Raw genomic sequence first — 26223 nt, 5'->3', positions numbered from 1 at the left:
GGTTGTATTCTGAATATCTAGCCAGAATTTAGAAAGGTCTCCCAACAGTACATCAATAGTTGCCTGTAAATGTACAGCTATTTTTGCCGCTCAATATCCACCCACTTTCCTTTCTCTTTTCATCCTTCCCATGGAGAACTCTATAATAAGGAATAGCTGTTTCAGAGATATGTTGTAACTAAATGCTCTGCACGTCTAAGTAAAAACTATTACTTTCAAATACAACTATCCGATTTTAGGAAGGTTGAAGATTGATACTCACAACAAAACAACTCATCTTCTCTTCCGTTTTGCCAGCCAACAGCTGAACAGATTCACACCATCAGCTTCACCAACCAGGGCTCTGTAGCACTGTAGCCAACATAGCCCACCTAGAAAAGGTAAAGACTGTCCAGAAATATACAGAACCCTCTTTGCAATGGGGACATAGCTCATGGGTAGCACACATGCAGGCATCCTATGTTCAATACCTAGCATTTTTCAGACATCTGCCTGAAACCTTGAGAGCTTTGGTCAGACAGTACTGTGATCTTACCCAATATAAAGCAGCTCATTTATATCAATGAAGTTAGAATCCAGATAGCCCCTCTCCCCTTATAGCCTCCTATTCTTTGCACCTTGTTATATTTAGTGTTACGGACAAGAGACATTTTCAAAGGAAAAGCAAGAAATCAGAGTTTTCACCTGATGTTTTCAAGTATCCAGACTCTGTGCACACAGATTTGAAGTTTACAACTACATTAAACACTTCATAAAAGCAGAACGTCTAACTATCTGAAGGTGGGATTTCTTCCCTAAAACTATTTATATCTTCTATTCAGTTATGTTTTAACATACTCATGCTAATAGTTTCACTGCATCTACCTAATCAAGACAATTAATTTTGGTAACATCAATGTAGATTTCATTCTTTCTCTCTCTCACACACACACCCTTGCACATACTCTTTTTATTACATACACACAGGCAAACTGGATAGTGCACTAAGTATTAACACCCTCAGTTTTTATTTTAATTACAAGTGCAGAAAAATGAATTACACAGAATAGTATAGGTGTTATCAGTCATTGTCTTGGAATAGTTACATGAATGAAAAAAGAACTGGTAGAATGTAGACAAAATGAATATCAATAACTTAAATCTAAAATACAAAAAACTCCCCTTACATGTTTGTTACATGGAATCATTAAAAATCTGATTTAAAAGAGGGGAAGGAATGTTATTGGTTTCTTGGCAAATTGTGATTAATCAGCAGCATGATTTGGTTATTTCTTTGATTTTTTTTTAGACTTCCTTATAAGAACAAAATTATGATGCACTTGACACAGCCAACTTCTTCAGATGGTCCATGAATACCTGCAGACTAACGTCATCTGTTAGGATTGGGGCACCAGATTCCTGGAATAAGAAGTTGCAGTTTAAACACTATAACCTGAGCTGACATATCTGGTAGGAAAATGTGACAGATGAAGCTAACAACACTAATTCTGCTCTTGACCTACATTATAATTTTTATTTCTTACCCAACCATTTCCAGGCCTTATGTTGTAACAAATTTAAATGTCAAATTGAATTAAGATTTTTTTCTACAACCCTGCAGAATGTCCTAGTTCTAGGATGTGCAGTTTTGATTCACACTCCTTACAACAAACTGGCTATCTTGCAGCCATTGGAAGCTTGGAGGAATTTCTCAGATGATGAAAACCAAGAGCCTTGCTAGACCTACCAGTTAATGCGGAGAGGAGAAGGAGCGAGGCCGCACTGCAGCTAGTGCAGGCCGTCGCCCTTTTCTACACGTAAGAGGCGACGGGAAAGGGAAAGCCCCGTCGCATCCTCCATTTTTTAAAAAAAATTAAAGGGGCCATGTGCGCAGGAGTGCACCAACGATAAGGTCAGTCTTTTTTTTTTTTTAAAAAAAAAAAGGGTTCCCCGCTCCCCCCGACTTCCCCCCACACAATGTATGATGCCCCCCGCTAGCCCCCTTGTCCGCCCGTCCACCCGCTCGCCTGTCCACCCCCTGCTCGCCATGTCCACCCCCCCCGCTCGCCATGTCCACCCCCCCCCCCGCTCGCCACATGTCCACACACACCCCGCTCGCCATGACCACCACACCCCGCTCACCATGTCCACCCCCCGGCTTGCTCGCCCACTCACCATGTCTGATGCCCCCTCAGCCCGTGATCCCCCCCGTCCGCGCTGTGCCCAGTGCGTGGCTTCTCCTGGCTACTCGCGAGTAAGCGAGCAGCTGGGAAAAGCCACGGAACTAACTAGACCTTCCGCAGCACCGGGATCAGCCTGGGGCTGCGGAAAAGCTGGGCCACAAGCGGATCCGGTTATCCCGGGTCAAGGGAGGCTTTAGCCCGGCCTGACCCTGTGATCCCCTGTGCGTCATCTGTACGCACAGCAGGGAGCCCGGGCTAAACCCTCGTCTAGGAAGGCCCCAAGACTCCTGAGTGCCCCAAAGCAATTGACATACTTACATCCCTGGTCCCTAAGCAGTTTGATGTAATCTTTGATATGAGTGCATGTACAGGGAAGGAACACAAACGTCAGAGGTATGTACTATATTACTTACTTGTCCCCATGCATACAGATTATTATGAGTCTGAGAAGGATTCACTTTAGACAAGAGAAACCGTGCCTGTAAAAGCCAAAATGAGAACACAGCTTAGATGTAATACAAAAGGAAATGTCAAGCTTATTACTACACCCTAAATACCCACCATGAAACTGCCAAGTGATCAGTATACCTCCCCAAACACCGTTAAGGGCAAATTAACGGAATACTTGCAGTAGAAGGGAAATCATCTTGGAAAGAAAATACATTCTGAAAGAATAGGATGGTCTCTGTCTCTCCCAGAATCAACACTTAGCATTTAATATTTCAAATGGTTACTAGCATATTTCACTTAAGTCACGGGGAAGATGTCTATCGAAGAAGGGGGGGGGAGACATCTCGTACTGGTGAAATCAGAGTTGAAGCAGCGCATGCCTTGGTAAACTCCAGGCTTGACTAAGGCCCTCAACTTCTTTAGGAATTTCCAATTAGTTCAAAACAGTCCGATTACTGAGGATGCAAGAAAATGGCAGTATGTAACACCTGTCCTGACAGACCTGCACTGGGTCCAAATTTGTTTCCAAGCACAATTGAAAATACTGGTATTAGCTTTTTAAACCCTAAATGACCACGGTCCACCTTTTCTTAGGGAACACTTCCTCCTGTCCTGTATGAGACCCCTCAGACATCAAGATCATCTGAGGGGGCTCTGATTAGAGTCCCATCATTGTTGAAGCTAGACTGATGACAAGGAACAAGACAATTTCCGTGGTCCCACTTTTATTGTAGAACTCTCTTCCCAAAGCAGCACACCACCCCAGCCCCTGTTTATTTTTAGACAACATTACTATTTCCAGAGGACTTGAGAGGGGGAGGTAACATCTTATAGATGAGTTGGCTTGTAGTTTTGTATCAGCCAGACAGAATTTTTATGTTGTTCTGCTGATCAGTTGGTTTGTTATTTGATTGGCTGTTGCTGTCATATGAAATTTTATATTGATATCACTGGTTGTATTTTTAATATTATATTGTTTGCCACCCAAAGGGCTCTGTAGAGCCATGTTTGGCAGGATTGAAATCTTAAAACAAAACACATCTCAATGAAATTTTTAAAAGCTGACAGAATAACAACCTAAGAGAATTCCTGCCGTAAGCCTCAATTATAAAAGTCTGGTATTAAATTATTATTTATTTAAAACATTTCTTGGCTGCTTTTCAGGGGAGAAGCCCTCACACGGCTTACAATAAAATACCTAAAAACAATTGAAATATTAAAAGCATTAAAAATATAAACACAATGAAATAGCAATTAAAAACAATAAAATCCACCAATAAAAACTAGCAGCAATAATGACAATAGCAGCAATAACAGTACACATATCATGCAAAGGCCATAGTAAAATAATATGTTTTCAAGGCCTTCTTGAAAGCCTGCAATGACGGAGCATGGCGGACCTCCAATGGGAGCTTGTTCCAAAGGTGTGGGGGCACTGCAGAGAAGGCACTCTCACATGTGACCACTCACCTAATTGCTCTTACAGGTGGGCAAATGAGAAGGACCTGTCTTTCTGATCTTAGCTGGTAGAATGCACTCCTGGGCTTCCCCAGTTAGCTCAAAGTTTACACCTCTCAGATTGATCTTCACTCACAAAGTTATGCAAATTCACTGTTGAAAAGTCACTGGAGGAATGATGAGATATGAATGGCATCGAGATGGCATTCTAAGCAATGGCCAGTGGAATATTCTTCAATGTAAGTAAGAAATGCACAATACACCTAATTTCCTTGAATGAGTTCAAATCTCCAGGGCCTGATGAACTGCATCCAAGAGTAATGAAGGAGCTAGCGGAAGAACTCTCAGAACCTTTGTCTATTATCTTTGCAAAATCATGGAAGACGGGTGAGGTGCCGGATGACTGCAGGAGGGCTAACGTTGTCCCTATCTTCAAAAAGGGCAAAAAGGAGGAACCTGGGAACTACAGACCAGTCAGTCTGACATCCATCCCTGGGAAAATTCTGGAGCAGATTATAAAGAAGTCAATCTGTAAACACCTTGAAACCAATGCAGTGATTACTAGAAGCCAACATGGATTTGTCAGGAACAAATCCTGTCAGACTAATTTGATCTCATTTTTTGATAGGATAACCTCCCTTGTGGACTGTGGGAATGCTGTGGACGTCATATATCTTGACTTCAGCAAAGCTTTTGACAAAGTACCACATGACATTCTGATTAACAAACTAGCTAAAAGTGGGCTAGATGGAACAACTATTAGGTGGATCCACAGTTGGCTACAGAATCGGACTCAAAGAGTACTTATCAATGGAACCTTCTCAAACTGGGGAGAGGCAACGAGTGGGGTGCCGCAGGGCTCAGTCCTGGGACCAGTGCTCTTCAACATTTTTATTAATGATTTGGACGAGGAGGTGCAGGGAACGCTGATCAAATTTGCAGATGACACCAAATTGGGTGGGATAGCTAATACCCTGGAAGACAGAAACAAACTTCAAAGTGATCTTGATAGGCTGGAGTGCTGGGCTGAAAACAACAGAATGAAATTTAATAGGGATAAATGCCAAGTTCTACATTTAGGGAATAGAAACCAATTGCACAGTTACAAGATGGGGGACACTTGGCTCAGCAATACTACAAATGAGAAAGATCTTGGAATTGTTGTAGATCACAAGCTGAATATGAGCCAACAGTGCGATATGGCTGCAAGAAAGGCAAATGCTCTTTTGGGCTGCATTAATAGAAGTATAGCTTCCAAATCACGTGAGGTACTGGTTCCTCTCTATTCGGCCCTGGTTAGGCCTCATCTAGAGTATTGTGTCCAGTTCTGGGCTCCACAATTCAAGAAGGATGCAGACAAGCTGGAGCGTGTTCAGAAGAGGGCAACCAGGATGATCAGAGGTCTAGAAACAAAGCCCTATGAAGAGAGACTGAAAGAACTGGGCATGTTTAGCCTGGAGAAGAGAAGATTGAGGGGAGACATGATAGCCCTCTTCAAATACTTAAAAGGTTGTCACACAGAGGAGGGCCAGGATCTCTTCTCGATCCTCCCAGAGTGCAGGACACGGAATAACGGGCTCAAGTTAAAGGAAGCCAGATTCCGGCTGGACATCAGGAAAAACTTCCTGACTGTTAGAGCAGTGCGACAATGGAATCAGCTACCTAGGGAGGTTGTGGGCTCTCCCACACTAGAGGCATTCAAGAGGCAGCTGGACAACCATCTGTCAGGGATGCTTTAGGGTGGATTCCTGCATTGAGCAGGGGGTTGGACTCGATGGCCTTGTAGGCCCCTTCCAACTCTGCTATTCTATGATTCTATGATTCTATGATTCTATTATACCACACACCTTCCTTTGTAAAACTGTGCCTTACCTGACTGCTCCCATGCTCTGTGTTAATGTAACGTGGCATTGGAAATCTTGTCTGAAGGATTTCTTGAGCATCATCCAAGGGAGCCTGCAGTAAATGCTTGAAGTTTTCATATTCAGGCATATCTTGATAGCCAGCTTTACGCCACTGGGCAATGGTCTTTTTGGAAAAGAAATGAGAAAGAGGAAAAATAATCAAGGTGTTCACATTAGGACTTCACATTGTATAACTCTCACCTTCCTTCTATTACTAGACTAGGCCACTTTTATTATTAGGCAATGGCAGACAAATGTGTTGTTTTTACTGCCTAATTTATTTTCTAATTTGTAGTGAAGTGCAAAATCCTTATCAATGATTCAGTCCACAATCTGAGAAAAATCAATGGAGCCAAGTGAGTAATGCCATCTAACTATTTTAAAATTAAACAAAAAAACTTGTCTCAAAGCACAAATTTCAAAATGTTAAATAGCATTTAAATGTTACCTCTTTATTAAGTAACAGATGCTTTTATTTTAAATCAAGCATTCTTTAGAGGCGATTGAGCACAAAGGGGAAGCAAGGCCTTTGGGAAGGGAAGCCAGCCCTTTCCAGCCCTGTCCCTGCCAACTCTCTACTGTCATTATTGGATAACGGTCCGTTCCACCACCACCTCGATCCCCTCGCAGACAGTCTTCAAAAACATGGTAAAACTTGACATGCTTTGTCACATTCACCAGGTTGCTCCAATGAGCTGCAGAGGTGGGAGAATTTCCCCTCAGTCACACCTTTATGTTTGTTTGTTATGGTGGCGGCAGTGGATGGGCAGAAGCTCTTCTGTGAGAAGAGGAGGATAATCATAGATTAACTGAGTTGTTTAAGCCATGAATAATGCACAGTGTCCAGGTTTGCACGTCACAAAACAAACTCTGATCCGGTTGATTATGCAAAGTGGCAATGGCACACGCCAAGCACACCATCTGGCAAATCATGGGTTAAATAATTAACCCACGATTTGCCACCATTACATGTGAAGCGGGTCATAGGTTCTGGAAGTAAGAATAAGGCTTAAGTAAAGAATCATGAAATAGATAAGACTTCTCAAGGAACTCCTGGTCATTCATACAACTCAGGCAGAACTCAGCCTGGAGACAAGGTTATTTGCACATTACCTCACCAAGATAGATAACAATCTGGAAAAAGGTATCCATCAGCAGTATCCTGTCAGCAAGAATGCTGCTGCTATCCAAAAGTACAGGCTAGAAGAAGCAAAAAGTGGGGAAAGTTAATCACGAGTTTTGCCTTACCCAGCAACTTTCATCAAATCTCATTTTTTTAAACAACTACAAAACTAAATATAAGGCTGGTACGCATATGAAAAATAAACTTTCCATTCCCAAGCAATGCTCTATATAAGGGGAAATCATGGTCTAAGATGTGTTTTTAAAAATACAATCTCTACTGCTATCATGAATTAATAGCTGCTTCTTAATAATGTGTTGGTGCCTTCCACTTAAGCAAGAAAGATATAATTGGCACATTTATTAACAGTAGATAGCAAAAATCGTGACCCTCAGAATTTGAGAGGAGTGACACACACACACACACACACACCATATACTTTCTTTCCTCCTTCAAAATATTCTATGAAATTTCCTGTCAAGGGGTTTTCTCCTTCACCAACTGACTCTGGGAGATTTTCTTCTAAGTATTGTTTGGGAAGATTTCACTTAAATGTAGAATTTGGGGTGACTCATTAAATGCAACTGGGGTAGTCAGTAAAGATCTAATAGAAGATTTCTGTTATTCCAATTCTGGGGTATTTACCCCCAGCCTACCAATTTACCAAAAAGATTACAGAATGAACTACTGAAACATTTACTAAGATTTAGCTCTGAAAGAACGGGCATCACCTCAGGTGGACCATAGAATGAATACGAATAGAGTATAGGCTGGATCATGATGAGGGACTGGGTCAGGTCCTGTCTGGCAAAGTGATGGCGGTAATAGGAAGATTCATCTGGACTGTTATTGAACACTTGAAGGAATGGAGATCGTCGCAAATGGAACATGAACTACATGGGTCACAAAACAGCAGAAAGGTCATTATAATTCCAATCAAAATCATTGCCTCTCTCTTCACTTGTGTCGCATTTCACTAATTTGATTCAAAAGACTGATAGGCATGAAACAAAAATTTCATGTTTGTCTGTTAGCAATGCAGCTCCACTTCTTTGATTATCTCCTATCAATTGTTCTACATTTTAAAAATTTTGAGAAAATAATCTTACCTGGGGATACAGAGAGAATGAATCTGACAATCTAAAAGAATTTGGGTCATCCTTGCTGTATTGTCCAAACTTCTGGCACTGTTGGGGTAATATATAAATCTCAATAATCCCTTAAATACTTTAAATAACATTACAAATAATACTTTTTAACAAGGAATGAAGATAAATAGATGAACGGGGGGAAATCAAATATATATGAAACATGTTTGTTGTTTATTTGTTCAGTCGCTTCTGACTCTTCGTGACTTCATGGACCAGCCCACGCCAGAAACATGAAACATAAATGTGCACATTTAATAAAAAAAAGTTTAGTTTCAAAATTACTATGGAGGAAATCACTTCCAAGATCAAGTGTTTATCATATAAATTGCATTACATTATGCCTCATGTTTATTTGTACAAGGCTGCAAAACTGTCAGGCATTCTATGACAACTGAACACATAAATCCAGTTCACACATCATGCTGCAAACCTTTGGGTTGTTTAACCCAGAAACTGCTAGGAATGAGCAAAGTGACAAGTGCACCGCCTCCCAAGCATTTGTCATTTCCGCTTTCAATTAGCAACCCAGGAACACCCTGTTCTTAGGTTGTTTTGTGATGTTTATGGGTTATAGAATCCAGAATTAACCCAACAATTGCACATGTTATGATGTTGAGTTAATTCTGGGTTGTTTAAACCATAAACAACCCAGAGTTTCTGGGTACATAAATCACAAAACAACCCAGGTACAGGTTAACTAAAAGCTAAAATGACAAGCATATAGGTGGTAGTGTGCTTGTCATTTCACTTGCCCCTGGCAACCCCTGGGTTAAACAATACAGGAATTGCAATGTGTCATGCAAACAGGGTTATAGGTTCAATGTATACATCTGACAGCTTTAAGTTAATGGCCAAAATACAAAACAAGCCAAAATACAAACAGGCATTTTGCCTATGTATTCAGCACCTTCGCTTCTCCCTTCACATGATCCACAATTAAGCCAGGAAAGTTTCCTGTTTTATCTGAAACTATGATTACCAGATTTGGAACAAGCCAGGATATTAAACCATAGTTTTCTAATTTGGAAACAACAGGAAACTATGGTCAAAGATGTCCCACCCACCACCCACCCAAAAATGTGCACGTGCAGACAAAATGCATGCTCATATTTCAGATTGATAAACCTAGATATGATCATCCAAAGTGAGCCATTGAATTGTCTGAAACATTAAACCATGGTTTGCAATCACTTTCACAAAGAGGTCCCCTTCCCAGTTATTTTCTGAACTGGGAAGTTCTGGTCAGCAGTAACCTCAAAACTACGGACTGCAAACTGACTTCAAATTATGATTTGGCGACCAGGAGCTAACCAATTTAATGACCTTCCATTAACAAGTGAAACTTCTTTTTCTTTTGACAGGCCTTTGTCCTATCCAATTGATTCATTTTATTTGGTACTGTATCTCTCGTTTCATGCTAGTTTTAATTGGTCACTGTTTTACTGTTTCATTAGTTTACTGATTGTGTATTCTGGATTAATTTTACTGTCAGCAATCTTGGGCATGTTCTCTTGGGAAAGTGGGATATAAACATAATATAATAAATAAGCAACAGCCAATTATGATTAGCAAAATCCAGGAAGACGGGCAATGGTAGGGGAAAGAGTGAATGACCCTGTTCAGATGGTGGTTAAGAACCATGGTTTAAACACTCTCACTAACCATTTGCTGCAAAAGGTTTAGCAGCCTAACCATGGCTTAGCTTGTTGTCTGAACAGGCCCAAAATGTGAGTCTGTAAGCCTGACCATCAAAGTTTGGTGCTATGTCTGAATTGAGCTATATTACACAGGATACGTAAATTGTAGAAAGAATAACATTTACAGTTAAAAGAATATCCTAAACGCAGGGACATAAATATAGTGGCTTCTCTCATTCTGGTATTAGTTATTATATTTTACAAGACACTTCTCATTTTGAAATTTGAAATGTCTAGTTTTTGTAATGACAACCTGGTGTGGTGCGCTTATCTCCCACAAGCACTTGAAAATTCCAACTTGGGATGAGTACATCATGAAAGTAAGATCTTTGACAAAGTATTAAATTGTCTTACCTAGATTGGCTTTTGGGGGCAAAATACTACAGTAGTGTTACATGAACAAGCTCTGTGTTTACAGACTCCCCCACTCCCCGAGTGTCACTACAAGGAGATAAGAAGTATTCGCTTCCACTTCAAAATTAAACAGAATTCCGCATTGCTTCAGAATTAGTTAGTTTAAATTATGTTGAGTTCAAGCAAGCCAGGAACAAACCATGTTTTAAGATCCTGGTCTATTTATTAACTGTAGTCTAAACTAACCCAAGTTTCCCGATTTGGACATTACAGGAAACTCTGGCCATTTTAAAAGTGAAAGCTTCTGATCTTCCCCTTGTGCCCATACTAGAAGAGGGGGACACAAAAGTCCAAGGTTTGTTTAGGCTTGTTCTTGTAACTTGACATTACAGTTTACAGTTGTGTTCAACCCAGCTGAACGTTTCAGAGTTGGCTCATGGCTACAAAATGGATTGTTCAAAAGTTATTTCAAATAACCTAGGGTCAGAAAACATAAAAGTTTATATTCTCAAAAGTCAAGGCTTACAACTAATCAACTCACAAGTCTGATTAGCTGCCTGTCCAGCCATCGCAAGACATCAGGTCCCTCCTCTGATTCAGCTCTGTAGACACCCAGTCGGGCCATCAAGACCGCAGCTGCTTCTTGGTCAAATGCAGCTTCTATGTGCTGCAGTTGACTCTGTGCATCTGCCCAACTAATAATAACGACAAGAATTAGTATACTTACAGTTTTAAAGATTTAAGGCCACCCAGAACTGTATCCCAGTTCCCTGCAGAAGACTGTGCTCACTCTAAGAAACAACAGTCTATACAGCATAAGCATAAAGCTAACAGAACAAGCCTAAATATCACAAGTTGTTCTCACTTTCTAGCAACAGTAGTTACACGAATGCGCCTTTGTGTACTGGAATGCTGATAATGTGTAACAAACTGGACAGCTCCTCTGCCACCCTGAGGTATTGGTGCGTTGTGCTGAAAATCAGACAGACAGAAGTTGCCTTAGGAACAATTTATACTTTAAAGGCAAGTTGAAAATACAGAGTTCCGGAATAAAAACAAAATAAAAAGCATCATATTATTCTCAGTCAACAGCTGACAAATGTGAATCTTGGAGTTAACAGAAAACAGAAACATTGATGTTGCAGTGCCAAAACTAATTAGAACTAGACTAAAAGTGAAATCGTGACCATGTTTTCCAGAGGAAAAGCCCATTGATCCTTACTCCTAGTAAGTGTGCTTAGAAATGCAGCCTGAGTAAGGCCTGACACTATGAGAAACATTATGATTAGTGAGGTAAAACACAAGGAAAAGAACAAAAGGATGCAGGTAGGACCAGTAAGATAGTCTCGAAAGAACCATATTTTCTAAGCATGAAATACTGCTCAACAAAAAAACAGTTATAATTTCTGGATAGGAAATTTGCTCAGCTTAAGTAATACATAGCTAGAATTATTATTATTATTAAATACCTTAAAATGTGTGGATGACATTACAGACAAAGAAATTAAAAAGGCAGGTTCACCTGATTTACTACTTCAAAATAAATTGCAAGTGTCATGGTGGGATCAAGGCTACAAATTTTCCACTGGCATGTGCCACCAATTCCAAGTTCCTATAAGGGAAACAAAAAGCATTCAATTTTATTCTGAAACCTCAGCCAGTTAAATCTATTTACATTATGGCTACTGGACATGATTTATAGGACATCTTTTATTTGCAGTTTCATATGCTGGCTAAAGAACTAACACATAATAGCAATCCTAAAATCAGCACCAACTACCTTGTAACAGCCAGATGCCCAGCAGCTTTAGGAAGGAGTGGAAAAACAGTCTGGCTTCACTCATCTGCTACCAGCATCATTTGCTATGAAGACATTCTCTCCTCTGCTCCAGCCAAAATAACCAAAGCAGTCATAATCTCAGTTAATGGCCCTCTCCTTCCTCCAGTCAGGTCTCTGTGATACATCAATATGCTGATCAAGTTCTGGGTGGTAAGATGCTTTTCCACTCATGGATCTGAATTTACACACAGAAATCCAATGGAAATCAAGGAATCTTATAAGGGGGGCGGGGGAAGGGAAATGAAAGGGGAGACCTATGCATCCCATTTCCCATGACTAAACCTGACTAAAATCTCTCAACCAAGATCACATAAATGTACTCTTTCCTTCTGAGCAAGAACACAGCCAACAAAACAGTATTCTAGGAGAAAAGTCAAATAAGGTAACAGCCACACTCTCGCTCCTTCCCAAAGCAGCAATTTCATGTTTTCATATCATCTAAATAACATAATACACACATTACAAGTTACTGCACTTCCCCTCCAACGAAAGACAGCCCACCCCAACACACACAAGACTTACGTTTTCAGAAACACATGGCCCTTTGGCATTTAGGGATACACATGGTCCAATAGCTCCAGCAATCTTCAGCTCTCTAGAAGTCTAGTCAAAAGAATTTCAAAGTAAACCCAAAGCAACAGTCATTGCCTACTGGACCCCCTGATGTCCCCTCCGCAGCAGCACTGGTGACAACCTGATAAATCCTCCCACCCAAGACTTCCCATTTTAGGATTGTGAGCTCCACAGAATAGGCAAAGACTGGAACGTTGAGATAACTTGTCACTTTCCCCTTAAAACTGTCTTCTGTTGGGAAAGAGCTGCTACCTGCTGTTGGTTGGAAATGACATGCTCCACCCCATTGTGAGGGAGTAAGTAAGGCGACTTGATGGAACAGGTAATTTTCTTTGAAGTTGGCAGCTACAATCATTGGTATACATTACCAATTCCTTTCAGGTTGGGAAAGTATAATAGCAATACTTGACCAGTTGCCCCTGAACCAAGATACAACTAGTGTTTGTCACACTCACCTTGACCTCTAAAGTGGCCCCAAAAGCCATTCGAAATTCTCCACTGAGATCTTTGCTAAACACTCTCTGGAAAGTCTGCTTGAAGAGAGAAGTATTGAAAGAGTCCCCCATCACCATGTGACCCCTAAGAAAAGAAAAGTGTCAGTGAAATATTGACACAGAGTGATGTAACATCCATAATCCATCTTTTTCACTCCCCGTTCATGCCAAATGCTAAGGGAATCTAATCTGAAAGTGCTTCTGTTCAGCAGCTAAAGCAGAAATCTAGCTCCATCAGAGGGGGAGGGGGCGCACCAAATGACTTGAAATTAATTTACCAACTGCAGAGACTGAATCTCATTTAAACCAAAGACGGGAACGCAATGCTGTTAACTATAAATGATTAGTAAAATGCCTGTCATCATGATGGGGGTAGGGTGGGAGAGAAAAAGCATGCAGAGAAAGGGCCCATATATTGCAGGCCCCCAGGATACTGTAATGTTTCACTCTGTGTCTCCCTAGTCTTCGAGTTCCTCTCAGTCAAGGCCAGGCAACCCAGTATCAAGCACAGAAAAGGAACACAGTATTATGACTTAAGTAAAGTATTGCAACGATTTCAATTCTCCCCTCCCCTCCAAAAAAACCACACTCCCAATGAAAAGTTGCTCTTCCTTGCCCTGAAAGAAATTGGCAGGTTGCAGACACAAGAGCTCTGCGCTAATTATCTATTTGTTCTTCCTCATGAAAACAGAGAAGTTCTTCTGTTGAGGGCTGAGTACATACCCAGTTAGATTTGCACAGCATTTCATCTCCAGAAGACCAGTCTGATCAAGAGCACAGGCATAAATATCAATGCAATGTCCATTGGCAGCTGTGCGATTAGCCAGTGTCTCATAATGCTGTGGAAAAATAACAAACAATTTGAAGACATATTTTATCATCATTACTATAAAATATTATCATAATCCTAAAACATGAAAGCTAAGGAGATCCAAGTCTGGTTAGTGCCTTGACATGATGCATGATGCCTTGAGCTTCTTGGAGGGAAAGCAGGCTATACATGCAATATAATTAATAAACATAAAGGCCAGACAAAATGGCAACCCAAGAGCCTTAGCAAAGCTCCCGTGCTGATCTAGAATATCCATGAATCTTTCAGCTTCACAGAGGCAGTGTATCAGCAACAGAACTGACAAGTTTGAGGCTTTCCTAGAGCCAGTGTGGTTTAGTAGCTAAAGTGTTGACTGGGAGTCAGGAGATCTGGGTTCTAGTCCCCACTCAGCCATGAAACCCACTGGGTGACTCTGGGCTAGTCACACACTCTCAGCCCAACCCGCCTCACAGGGTTGTTGTTGTGAGGATAAAATTGAGAGGAGGAAGATGATTATGTACACCGCCTTGGGTTCCTTGGAGGAAAAAAGGCAGAATATAAATGCAATAATAAATAAATAAAATCCTGCCCTGAGAGGCCAAGGTAGGCTTGCAGTTGATAAAGCAAAGTGAAGAATTTCAGGTATTGATTTGAAGTAAACAGCCAAATGTTTCACTGCAGTTCTTTTGTTTTAAATACCATAGAAATACATAATTTTAGGACAAACTAATGGAATTATGAGTGCTAATGCCATGCAGCCCCTGGCACCAGCTAGTATCAGGAGCATAAAGTTCTATGTGATTAAACAGGTAGAAAATACCATGCTGGTGTTAGCTAACCCACAAAAGGTTTGAGAGCATAGGATGTGAGCTTGGCAGTAGGTTATACCAATATTATCTCTGTAATAAAGCAGTTGCTTAGACCCCAGAGCATTAGGTTTTATGAAACAGCCTTTGAGGCAGAAGTGAAAACTACACAAGTTTAAGCAAAAAGAAGTAGGAGAAGGAGAAAGAGTACTGGAAGTTATGATCCTCAAGTAAGCAGCTGGGAAAACAGACATATCAAATGTTTTCAGCCAGTCTGTTCACTAGATGAGTTTAGCTGCTTCATCTTGCATAAAAACATTTACAAAAATATTATTCAGGGAGAAGCATGTATTTGACCTGTTTAAATCCAAGGCAAAATTTCCCATCCTGTATCAACTTCAGAAGAGCTTCTCAAACTATATTATTTTACAGGAAAACCAATCTTCAAGAGAACCTGTGAGGAAAATTATTCTTACCCTTACAGAAAGAGAGAATTTAAAGTATACCAATCCCTACCTTCATAGCCTTCTTCATGAACCGAGCATTATCTTTCTCTATATCATTCCAGGAACGGATGGGGGTTTTCAGCTCATCTCCTACCACCATGCCTGGCCCTTGAGTTGGTGGACCGCCTGTAAACAACATTATTCTGGCCCCAGTGTTTGGAAATGTCCCCTTGACAGCGAGAAAGAAAGAAAAAAACACATACACTAACAATCAAATCAATTTCTGACAAGTGTTAGTGGGCAAGTGCTTATCAACTTTGTGGACAACATCTATCCCACTGGGAATTTTAATTACTTCATTAAGAAAAAAGGGGAGGGTTCATCATAGCTTATTTCAGTTCTATACAGTCTTTAACATTAGGAAAGTAAGAACTGCTCATTCTATAACATCACCACTTGGTCCAACCAAGTGGTGATGATATATATATATATATATTAACAGTGGAGAAGTAAGGCAAACAGAAAGAAAGCACTTTCAAAATGTCATTTTCAGATTGCAGTTAACATTATTGTTTCTCATACAGCACTATAGTAATACTAAAGCATTTCATTTCCAAAACAGTATTTAGGGGATACTGAATGTCATTTTTTAAAAAATGACACTCATCAATCTCATAGGATACAAGAGTGATCAAAACTTATGCTTTTTAGATATTGAGTGCACGAGATCATTTTGGTTTATTTCTACCACCATTTAAAATTGTTAGTGAAAGCAAAGATACCTCCAGTAACCCAACAGCAATCGACAAAGCTACTCCAGTGGATCGCAGGGGTCTCTTTCCTTGAGTGACTGGCCATGGGTCCCTTTGCAGTTCTCCTAAGAGATCTGTCAGGTTCATGTCAATTTTGTGAATAGGTTGCAGAAATCTACAGGAATTCAGAAGAAGAGTATTTAGTACTTTATGCTTTACAGAACCAACTTGATTTGTAAAACTCTCAAGTTGATTGCATGTCTAACTTTTTACTCACAGATCAATAAATACAATCAAGATCAGCGCAAAGCAAGTTGAGCACTGCAAAGTATGAACTGCATATACCCAAATACGGAAAGAACTTACAAGAATACTTTCACATTTGCTCTGTCCAATGAACACTCATAATACAATAAATTTGTTACAGAAATATTCCAGGGGATCTGCTGCCTAAGTATGTACTATGAGAACATAACAAACTAAAAATCCACATGAGGGGAGAAGAGATGCACTGAACAGTACTAGAATTCACATATCATAATTTCCAATGAATTCACATGTTCTCTATTTGACTATTTATTCCACATTAAAGATAGAATTTCAAATGCTAATCTTACATCTTTTGAAATTGTAGATGTACAATAGATATTATTTATAAGAGTGACTACTTTGATTATAAATGCCACTCAACCCCTAATACATATATGAAAAAGCAACTACTTCAAACAGCCAAAAATAGACTTGTTCAATTCTTTGGCAAATATATATGAAATGTTGGATTTCTAGAAGCTCTATGCAAGCCAGTCAACTACATGAACTGAAATCCAATTTGCTTTGCTATATACCTGCTTGAAATGACAGGATGTTCCTGAGGCTGATGAGGTCTTCCTTGCTGAACAGGTGCAGCAGGCCTTGTAAGACCTAACATATCCTGACAATCAAAACATATATCAGAATTGGAAAAGGCCAGAACACACTTTTAAATAATTTTGAGAAGAAAAGACAGGCAAGCAGAAGGCAAAGTGAGCTTTTCATAAAAGGCAACGCAAAACATACCTGAATTTGTTTTGCTGTTAGATCCTTAGTGCCTCTGAAAACATAACTTTTGGATATTCCTTCACAACTCAGTTCATGAACCTGGACCATTCTGCCAAAGGTAATTAACCCCACAAGAGCATTGGGAGGCAACAAACTCAGAGACATCTGCAAAGACTCCTTCAAAGCCTGTAAGTCCTCTTCTTCCAAGCATGTGTCCACCACATAAAGAAAGATCAGAGGTGTCTGAGAACCACGCTTATATGGGAGAAAAATACATAAATTTACCACATAAAATTATGTACAACAGAAGACCCTCATTTCCCCTTTTAGAAAACCATGGTTAGAACACTTTAAGAATACTGCCACAGAGGTAATGAATAGAGTATGGTGGAGTTTAAAACATGATATACAAAAGATTACCTGGACTATATATTCAATTGTGGAAAACTGTGGCATAAGTTCTGCTGGTTGATTCACTTCAGATATGCCTGTGTACGCAGGAGGAAACTGGAGAAACACACCAAAATTAGGACATACATAGAGAGATGACAAAGTTCCTTTATAAGGGAATATAAACAAGCATTTTTACTTCAATAAAACAAAGGCAATTTAGTTTCATTTTCCTCAAAAAATGGTACCTGGACATTTTTAGGATATGATTTATGAATGAACTAGAAGTCAAACAGGATCTGCAAACCAGTGCAAGTATTATGTCAATGTCACATAGAGAGTCAATTGTAAGTGGTCAACAAAGCAGAACCAGCAACCATGGTTTGAAGGATGTGTAAACTGATAACTCATATTGATGGCTGCTGCTCTTCCTCCATGCATCTTGAGACTGGAGTGCTGAACAGACATAAAATGAAAGCAGACAAACAGCTCTAAATCAGTTTGCCTGTAATATGCTTGAAAACTCAAGCTACAGTTACGGTTCTAAACTATGATTATCACAAACCATAGTCTGGCATGATGTTTGAATTAAGCCATTCTTGTCTGACTAATAAGCACATCACAACCTGAACCATGGCTAATACAGATGGCAATGCAAAACCCGTTGCACCAGCAATCTTTAGCTTCTAACCTGGCAGTATCATTGGACAAACATAACCAAAAATAGGAGACAACAGTAGCATGTCAGCATTTTCACACCATACATTAACAAGTTGTACTACTGATCAAAGCAAATGGGAGAGAGCCACTGGAATCACTTCAATACCAAAAGGATTTTTAAAAACGTTTCTGAAGATACTGATGGAAGTTGTAGGCCAAGACACCTGGGAGAGGGGCGCAAGTTGCCCACCTAGAATTTTTCACACTTACCTGGTTTCGCTGAAAGCAGAAGTTACAGGCCCAAAGCTTGGCTCGGTAATCAACTTGACTGTAAGAAAGTAATATATAAAAGCTTTCAAAATCAAATTTTGAAACATAAAAGCCTACATTTTAAGAAAATAGAAATCACTGTGCTACATTTCTCTCTCAAAGAATTGGCATTAGGGATTTGATAGATATCCTCAAGTTAAATGTATGACATGAACAGAACTCTTACAATATTAAGAGAAAATTACTTCTAGTAGCATTACCTCGTAAAAGCCAACTTCAATTTCCCTACTTAATGTCACAAATTGTACTAAGCCCAACTATGCCTGATTAGGCAACAGTACATTTCTTCATCAAAGAGGCCTATTTTTGATTGGGTTCTGGCAAGTACTGTGAACCACCCAGAGAGCTTCGGCTATTGGGTGGTATAAAAATGTAATAAATAAATAAATAAACAAACAAACAAACTTCTACTTTATGGTCTCTTTACAGCCATCAGATCACATATGCCTTTCAGGCTTGCTCATTGCCTTTTCATTTATCTACTGGATCATAGGTAACAGTATGTTCAGCCAGGTGGGTTTCCTTACATTTGATTTGTCTTAGGAGACAAACAATATTTTTGTGGCTGAAGGACTAGATGCAGACAATGAATCAGGGTTCGGGCAGTGGGTGACAGGACTGTGCTTCCTCCTCCCTTCCCACATGTGAAAATTCCTTCTCAATCCCATCTAGCCATGTTGTGTCCTGGGTTCTCAAAATGAGTTTAAAGAGACACCTGGGTTCACTTCACACATAATGGAAAACCCAGATTTTGGAGAAGAGGAAAAATACACAAACAAAAGGAAAGGAAGAGGTGGGAACACACTCAATCTTGTAGCCAGATGTCTAAATCCCAATCAATTGTATATCTGTATTAGGTTGGCGAGGTTTATAAAATTTGAGCACCTGACCTAGCCCTTCTCCGCATCCCACCAGCACAACACATTCGCTATGTTGGGACAAGGGAGAGGGCTTTCTCTGTTGTGGCATCCCGACTGTGGAATGCCCTCCCCTTGGAGGCCCGACTGGCGCCAACGCTGATTTTATTCCGGCGCCAAGTGAAAACATGGCTTTTTAACAAAGCTTTTAATAGTTGAATTCACTAAGATGGCACATTGTTTTAACTGTTTTAATAGTTCTACTGCTTTTAATTTATGTATCATTTTAACTTGGTTTATGGTTTAATTTGTTTTTAACTGTGTATATTTACTGTTTTTATACTGTATGCTTTTATCTATATTCCTCCCTGAAATCTTATTGATATAGGGCGGGATATAAATGTTTTAAATAAATAAATAAATAAATTTGTATATTGGCAAAGCATTTGATACAATTACAAAGTAATGCAGTTATCAACTAAATTGAAAAAAGATGAATAATACAATGGCCAAAAAGAAAATGATGCTAGGAGGCTAATCGCTTTTAGAAGCAATTGTATGCATGGCTGGCTGGGAAATGCTGGGAGTTGTAGAGCTCTTTTCCGTCTAAACATCCATAGGCTGTTAGTTAAGAGGTGCTAGCTCTTACCTAACAGCATGCCAGGCTGAGCAGAGCTATCTCCTTCCCACCTTAAAGACTTCTGGCCCTTTGCAATCATAGCTTTCTCCCAACTTAATAGCACCAACCCAGCAATCTTCACCACTGTTTCCCTTGGGGTCCTCAGACAATAAAAGAACTGTTTCCAACATTTCCGAAGCTGTAATACTTGGTGTCAGTACTGCAAGAGCTCATTTAGAATGTTTTTAGTACAAAGCAAGACATCCAAGTCAGCCACTGCAAATTTGAAAACCATGAACACATCAAGACAGCAAATTCGTGTTTTCCCCCACTTACCTTCTTGTTCTGGAGCCATGACATAATGTTTTTACAGTTTTCACTAGAAATGTCTTCCACCACAACCCCAATTAAAGCTGATACTCTCAGGATTCTGACAAAAGCCTGCCCCGCAACCCATAATGTAACATTGCCACACACCTAATCCAATTCCTATAACACTATATGTCCTGTAGCACTTTTGAGCATATAACTTGTTTTATAGTCAACATAATTTACTCTCACAACCACCTTGCAAAAAACTAGCAAATTTCACTAGTCCAATTATGCAGTTTCATGGAGCTTCAACTACAACACAGTGGTCCAAATATCTAGGTGATGCAACTATTTCTCTTAGGATAGATCATCTATTCTTGAGGTTTTGACACTTATGTCACATACAGCATGGCTTATTTGCTTGAGCCATTTGTGTCTGAATACCAAAACACATTTCTTTCCCTCTGGCATAATGCACTTTGGTCCCCACAGTTTATGAGTAAAGTAAATTTCAACATGGATGGTCCATAAGGCTATATTCACATGTCCCAAAAGTGTGCCTGTTAGGCAGGGTGGACTGATTTAAATCAAGGCAATCAATGATTTAAATTAACAAGAAAAAGAACAATTTAAATCATTGGTTTAAATGAGATTTTCCATTGATACGTCTTCCTATATTTCCTAAACAATGGTACAAATTTGACCACTATACCATGTTCATTTCTAACTAACTAGAGTATTACTTATTTTACACTGTGTGTAAAATTCTGTAGCGCTCAAGACTAGTTCACTAACAGAATATACAGCCACTCACTTATCCAAAAACCAAGTGAAAACTACAGTTAATTATTCTCTGTGAAACAAAATACATTAAAAAAATCATACCAAAGTGGGTTGAGTACAGTTTTGCAAGTCGGTCTACTACATAGTACTGGCTCATACTGGACAGGAGGCAGGTCTAATCGTTCTTTCAATGGAGTGAGTAGGCAGGCCAATGGGACAACCATTCTCGTGGCCTCCAGTCTACTGGAGGGCCATACGTTCCAGCTAAAACGCACTCCATCACGCTCTTCATTTTGTTGGATAAATTCCAGATAAGTCGCCATAGAATCGTAATGTTTCTGCAAAGACAAGTTTGTTCATGAATATTTGGAACCACATATCCACAGTAGCAGTCAAAGATTTCTTTCCATCGATTGCAGAGGCAGCTAGTTAATGCATAACATGCATTTAAAGGTATTCAGAGACTCTGACATGAGGTGGCTCAAGACAGTGTATCTGTAAGGCACATGATGCTGAACTACAGCTAATATTCACTGGGTCTGGCATAACTTGTTGCCAGGTAGCAATACATGAGGGGCCTTCTCAGTGGTGGCACCCACCTTTGGAACACTCTCCAATGTGCGGTTCAAGAAGCATAAATGGTGGCAATTTTTAAATGCCTCTTGAAAACACACTGGTTCACACAGGTTTTCCCTGACCTCTGAGGAACTCTGCTACTACCTTGTTTTACTGTTATCATATTGTAAGGTTTTTTTTAAAAAAAAAAATCTTGTTTTTATATTGTTATACCCAACATGGCTGGCTGGGAATGCTGGGACTTGTATGACTTTTTCTCTGTTTAAGGCCGCAATCCTATGAAGATAATCTGCAGCCTCTGAACTTGGAGATTCCGGAGTATTCAGTGCAGAGTGGCTGGCGCACAAAGGCGATCTTCACCTCCCCTCTCCAAACACCCTGTGTTTCTGCTAGATGGGCGATTTTGCTGGACTAGCACCAGCACTTCAGAGGGAGAGAGGAGGAGGCTGGGCAGCCATAGGAAACAGCAGAAGAAATGGAAAGGCAACCTCAAGCTGCAAAAGTAGTCTGGTAGAATAATAATTTAAAAAACCTACTGAATGTCCCATGTACTTTAATGAGAAATGATCTTCAAAACCATGGAATCTTAGAATTTCTTATAATGTTAATTCCTTTGGGCATCTTACTGTGAAAAGATCTCCCGCAAAAACAGAGACACATCCTTTCAAAGTAAGGCATCCAAATGAATTATCTTCATTAGAACTTGATATTAGATTTCATTACCCTTGAAGATGGTTGCTACTCATAACATGTTCACTAGTTAGTGTTTCCATTCCGCTAAAATAAATTTTTCAATCAGGTACCAACTTGCATGCAGTTCTTTTAGTTTCTTAAATATATATATATATATATATATATAAAAAATCAGAGACAACTACTCCATCATAGGCCCCCATTTTCAGGATGCCAGAGGGAAAAGGAGGAAATGCCACAGGTGCAGTTAGGGCTGGACCTTGGAGTCAATGTCTAGGACCCTGTAACCCAACCCTCCCACCTCATGACCACCCAGAATGCAGCAGGCAATGAGGGTATCAGGGTAGCCAAGACAACTCCATTTCATTCCTGTAGCCATGATGGTGCTATGGCTTAAGTGAGCTTGAAATGCAAAAGAACAGATGCTCAGAAATGGGGTGTTTTTTTTAGGGTTGACAAACATCTGAACATATAAGGAATGTAGATGCAATTGTAAACCCCTCGGCTGTAGGGGGGGGGAGAAATGTTAGTTGTGTTTCACAACTAAAGCAATCCACAAACCCATCTAAAAAGGCCTTCCAAAAGACACTTAAGGCCAGGATCTAAAATCACCTAGCTGCACCACTGGGAGAAAGGCACACTGAGTTCATACCCTTTTCATCAGACTTCCCTTTGTAACGTAGGGCATCAAGCAAGAAGGCAGAATCTCAAATCGTAAGTAGCTACTCTATTTGCATAATTCCACTATTTGCATAATTCCACTTCCTGGCCTTGACTGAAATGTTGTATAACAGAAGTTTATAAACCAGTAGGAACGTTATCTATTCACCTAAAATTGCAGACAGCCATTGGGCAGCCCACAAAACAATTTAATCTGATCCCTTGCAGCCCTACAAAATTTTGATCAAGGTTTGCCCACAGTATCGTTTGCAAAAAAAAAAAGATGATGGATTTCAAAAGGTGTGCACAGAAAAGATATTCTACACTTCAATGTTGTATCTCTCTTGGGATTTTGTATGTAATGCCTCAAAGTCTCGCTGAAATCTGAGATTTAATTACTGAATAAACATGGTTAGGACTGGGCTGCAAAAATGCATCAGCCAACTTGTCTTGAATACTCATCGAATGTATCTTTGCTAAATATACTGGACTCAAGTTCCTTGTTCAGCATTCTGTTCCTAAACAGTGTCAACCAGGCTTCTCCTCTGAGAAAGTTTATTAGCAGAGAATGAAGGTGAACCGCCTTCCCTGATCTGTCCACAGTATTTCAGGTACTTTGCTTCTAAATAAGGACAGCCCCTTTAGCTACCCTGCCCAGGAGCCATCAAAACACCTTTCTACTATTTATTTGCCAAATCCTTTTTTTAGAAGCTAAGATTTAGGCTAGTGACCAATAACCACATTTTATGGCAATGAATTCCACAAGTTAGTTACACATTGTGTGATGAAGAAGTGCTTCCTCTTGTCCATCTGGAAAGTGCCACATATCCATTTTATTGCGAGGCCCTGAACTCTAGTATTTATGAGAGAGGAAGCGGAGGAAGTTTCCCTCTGCCTTTCTTATTTATTTATTTATTTACACTTATATACCGCCCCCATAGCCAGAGCTCTCTGGGCGGTTTACAGAAATTCTAAAATTGAGATTAAAAAACCAAGTATACAAAATTTTAAATTTTAAAACAGAACATACACACATACACAGGGAGCTTCGGCTATTGGGCGGTATAAAAATGCAATAAATAATAATAATAATAACAACAATAAGAATAATGCATTAAAAACCGTTTAAAAAAAACTAAACATGTGGGTGATTAAGATATGCTGCCATAAGCCTGGGCATTTCTTGTGATCTAGTTCACTTCAGACTACAAGGGCAGGGGAGGGGGGACGGGACTCAAAAGACTCCACACGGAAGAGTTCCCTGCCCATAGAAAACTAGCACGGCAGGGAGGCCTATTGTTTTTATTTCCTATAGCTCATGCTTTTTGTGCATCGCCCTGGTATATGGAGGGAAGGAGGGTGGCTTCGGAGCATATTAATGAATGAATGGGCTAGGCTAGCACTCCTCTCCCTGCCATGCTAATTTTCTATAAGCAGGGAGAGGGGTTTGGGAGCGCAGCACCTGAGGCCTCACGGGCCGTCAGAAGGGATAATAAAGCCCAGACACCGGTTGACCACATCGGTGAGAACTAGGACTAAATGCCGATGCCTCTTATCCCGCTCTCCCCGAGCAGAACCAACCAGGTGTCCGTACTATGTGGCCTTTCCCCCTCTCCTACAAACACACTTCCTGAGGGGGGAATATCAACATTTAACTGGGAAGCAATATTTCAGCTTCACCCACTCCGACACACGGTAATTTTTTACCTCAGAGGATTCCTCTTCGCAGGCTTCGATCGCTTTCCAACGCCAAACCACGCCCGCGCCGGTAAGGACAGCTCAGCGGCAGCGGCTCACCCTTAGTTAAAATGGCGGCAGCGGCACCTCCTCAAGCATAGACTTGTAAATGGTAGACTCGTGCATGCTGCTGAAAATCCGGGTTGATTTTGAATGCTGCCTTTGGTCTCTTCGTGTCCGCTTCTCTGGACACGAAAGTGGGGTGGGGTGGTGGGTGGTGGGGACACAACACCTTGTGTCCCCGCCACCTTAAGGTGTCTTGTGGCACCTTAAAGACAAACACATTTATTCTGACATAAGCTTTCGTGGACTGTAGTCCACCTCATCAAATGCACAGCGTGTTATCTGGAGTTGCAGCTTTTATACTAAACATAACATTATTACCGGTGGTCATTCACAGTTGCAGTTGTCGCTGGAATCATAGAATAGCAGAGTTGGAAGGGGCCTACAAGGCCATCGAGTCCAACCCCCTGCTCAGTGCAGGAATCCACCCTAAAGCATCCCTGACAGATGGTTGTCCAGCTGCCTCTTGAAGGCCTCTAGTGTGGGAGAGCCCACCACCTCCCTCAGTAACTGATTCCATTGTCGTACTGCTCTAACAGTCAGGAAGTTTTTCCTGATGTCCAGCTGGAATCTGGCTTCCTTTCACTTAAGCCCGTTATTCCGTGTCCTGCACTCTGGGAGGATCGAGAAGAGATCCTGGCCCTCCTCTGTGTGACAACCTTTCAAGTATTTGAAGAGTGCTATCATGTCTCCCCTCAATCTTCTCTTCTCCAGGCTCAGTTTGCCCAGTAATACAAACATTCTGGAATTATAGGTAAGCTAACCAACACATGTTTTATTTACAAAAATAATAATCCATTGTTCTGATTGAAGTTTTTTTTGTTTTGTTTTTAAATGGCTTTACAAAGAACCGAGAATTTATGTCTCTACACAACTGCATAGCCTTTCTTCCCTTTTCTTATTTCTATAGTTTTCATTAGCTTTCCCGATACTGGCCACGGTGGCGTCCACGTCGTTCCCTACGTTAACAAAAAGCATCGTGCCTGCGGTTCTTCCTCCCCAGGAGATCTGCCCTTTTCCAAAATGGCAAACAGGTTTACCGAGAAAGAGATTAGCGTTCGTCATGTTCCGCCATAGATTTCGAAAATTAGAGTGATAATTCCTTTGATGCAAGTTCCACAGTTGCTTATTGTGGGGGAGGGGTGCAAATCCAGGATACAGCTGTAATTTAGGGTGACCCTATGAAAAGGAGGACAGGGCTCCTGTATCTTTAACAGTTGCAGTGAAAAGGGAATTTCAGCAGGTGTCATTTGTATATATGGAGAACCTGGTGAAATTTCCTCTTCATTACACCAGTGAAAGCTGCAGGTGCCCTGCCCTCTTCTAAATCTGGTCACTCTAGTATAGCTCCTGCAGCTTTAACTGTGGTGATGAAGAGGGAATTTCACCAGGTTCTCCATATATACAAATGACATCTGCTGAAATTCCCTTTTCTATACAACTGTTAAAAGTACAGGAGCCCTGTTCTCCTTTTCATAGGGTCA

The 26223-nt window shown here is 40.4% G+C and overlaps 1 protein-coding gene across 1 annotated transcript; it reads right to left on the bottom strand.

The window, feature by feature from the left end:
- Window positions 1-976: 976 nt before the first annotated feature.
- SEC23B (SEC23 homolog B, COPII coat complex component) lies at window positions 977-24728 on the bottom strand. The gene is made up of 20 exons (XM_063130171.1): window positions 24647-24728; window positions 21113-21348; window positions 18380-18437; window positions 17480-17566; window positions 17078-17314; window positions 16867-16952; window positions 16052-16196; window positions 15340-15498; window positions 13930-14045; window positions 13168-13291; window positions 12662-12742; window positions 11822-11911; window positions 11165-11271; window positions 10841-10994; window positions 8207-8284; window positions 7829-7990; window positions 7088-7174; window positions 5943-6098; window positions 2576-2641; window positions 977-1398 (listed from the first exon to the last, which is right to left on the bottom strand). Exons 2-20 carry the CDS (start codon window positions 21331-21333, stop codon window positions 1309-1311), a joined length of 2304 nt encoding a protein of 767 aa, XP_062986241.1. The 5' UTR covers window positions 21334-21348; window positions 24647-24728; the 3' UTR covers window positions 977-1308.
- Between the last annotated feature and the right edge of the window lie 1495 nt (window positions 24729-26223).

This window comes from Elgaria multicarinata, chromosome 7 (genome assembly GCF_023053635.1).
Source record: "Elgaria multicarinata webbii isolate HBS135686 ecotype San Diego chromosome 7, rElgMul1.1.pri, whole genome shotgun sequence".
NCBI lineage: Eukaryota > Metazoa > Chordata > Lepidosauria > Squamata > Anguidae > Elgaria > Elgaria multicarinata.
The sequence above is the reverse complement of the archived record's forward strand: the minus strand, read 5'-3'. Positions and strand labels throughout refer to the sequence as shown.

Excerpts from the sequence above, each read along its gene's own strand:
- SEC23B (XM_063130171.1), bottom strand. The coding sequence starts at position 21,333 with ATGGCGACTTATCTGGAATTTATCCAACAAAATGAAGAGCGTGATGGA. Across the intron at positions 11,272-11,821 it reads ATTTTGAAGTAGTAAATCAG|CACAACGCACCAATACCTCA; the intron begins GTGAACCTGCCT and ends TCTGATTTTCAG. Across the intron at positions 1,399-2,575 it reads ATCTGTATGCATGGGGACAA|GAATCTGGTGCCCCAATCCT; the intron begins GTAAGTAATATA and ends TTCTTATTCCAG.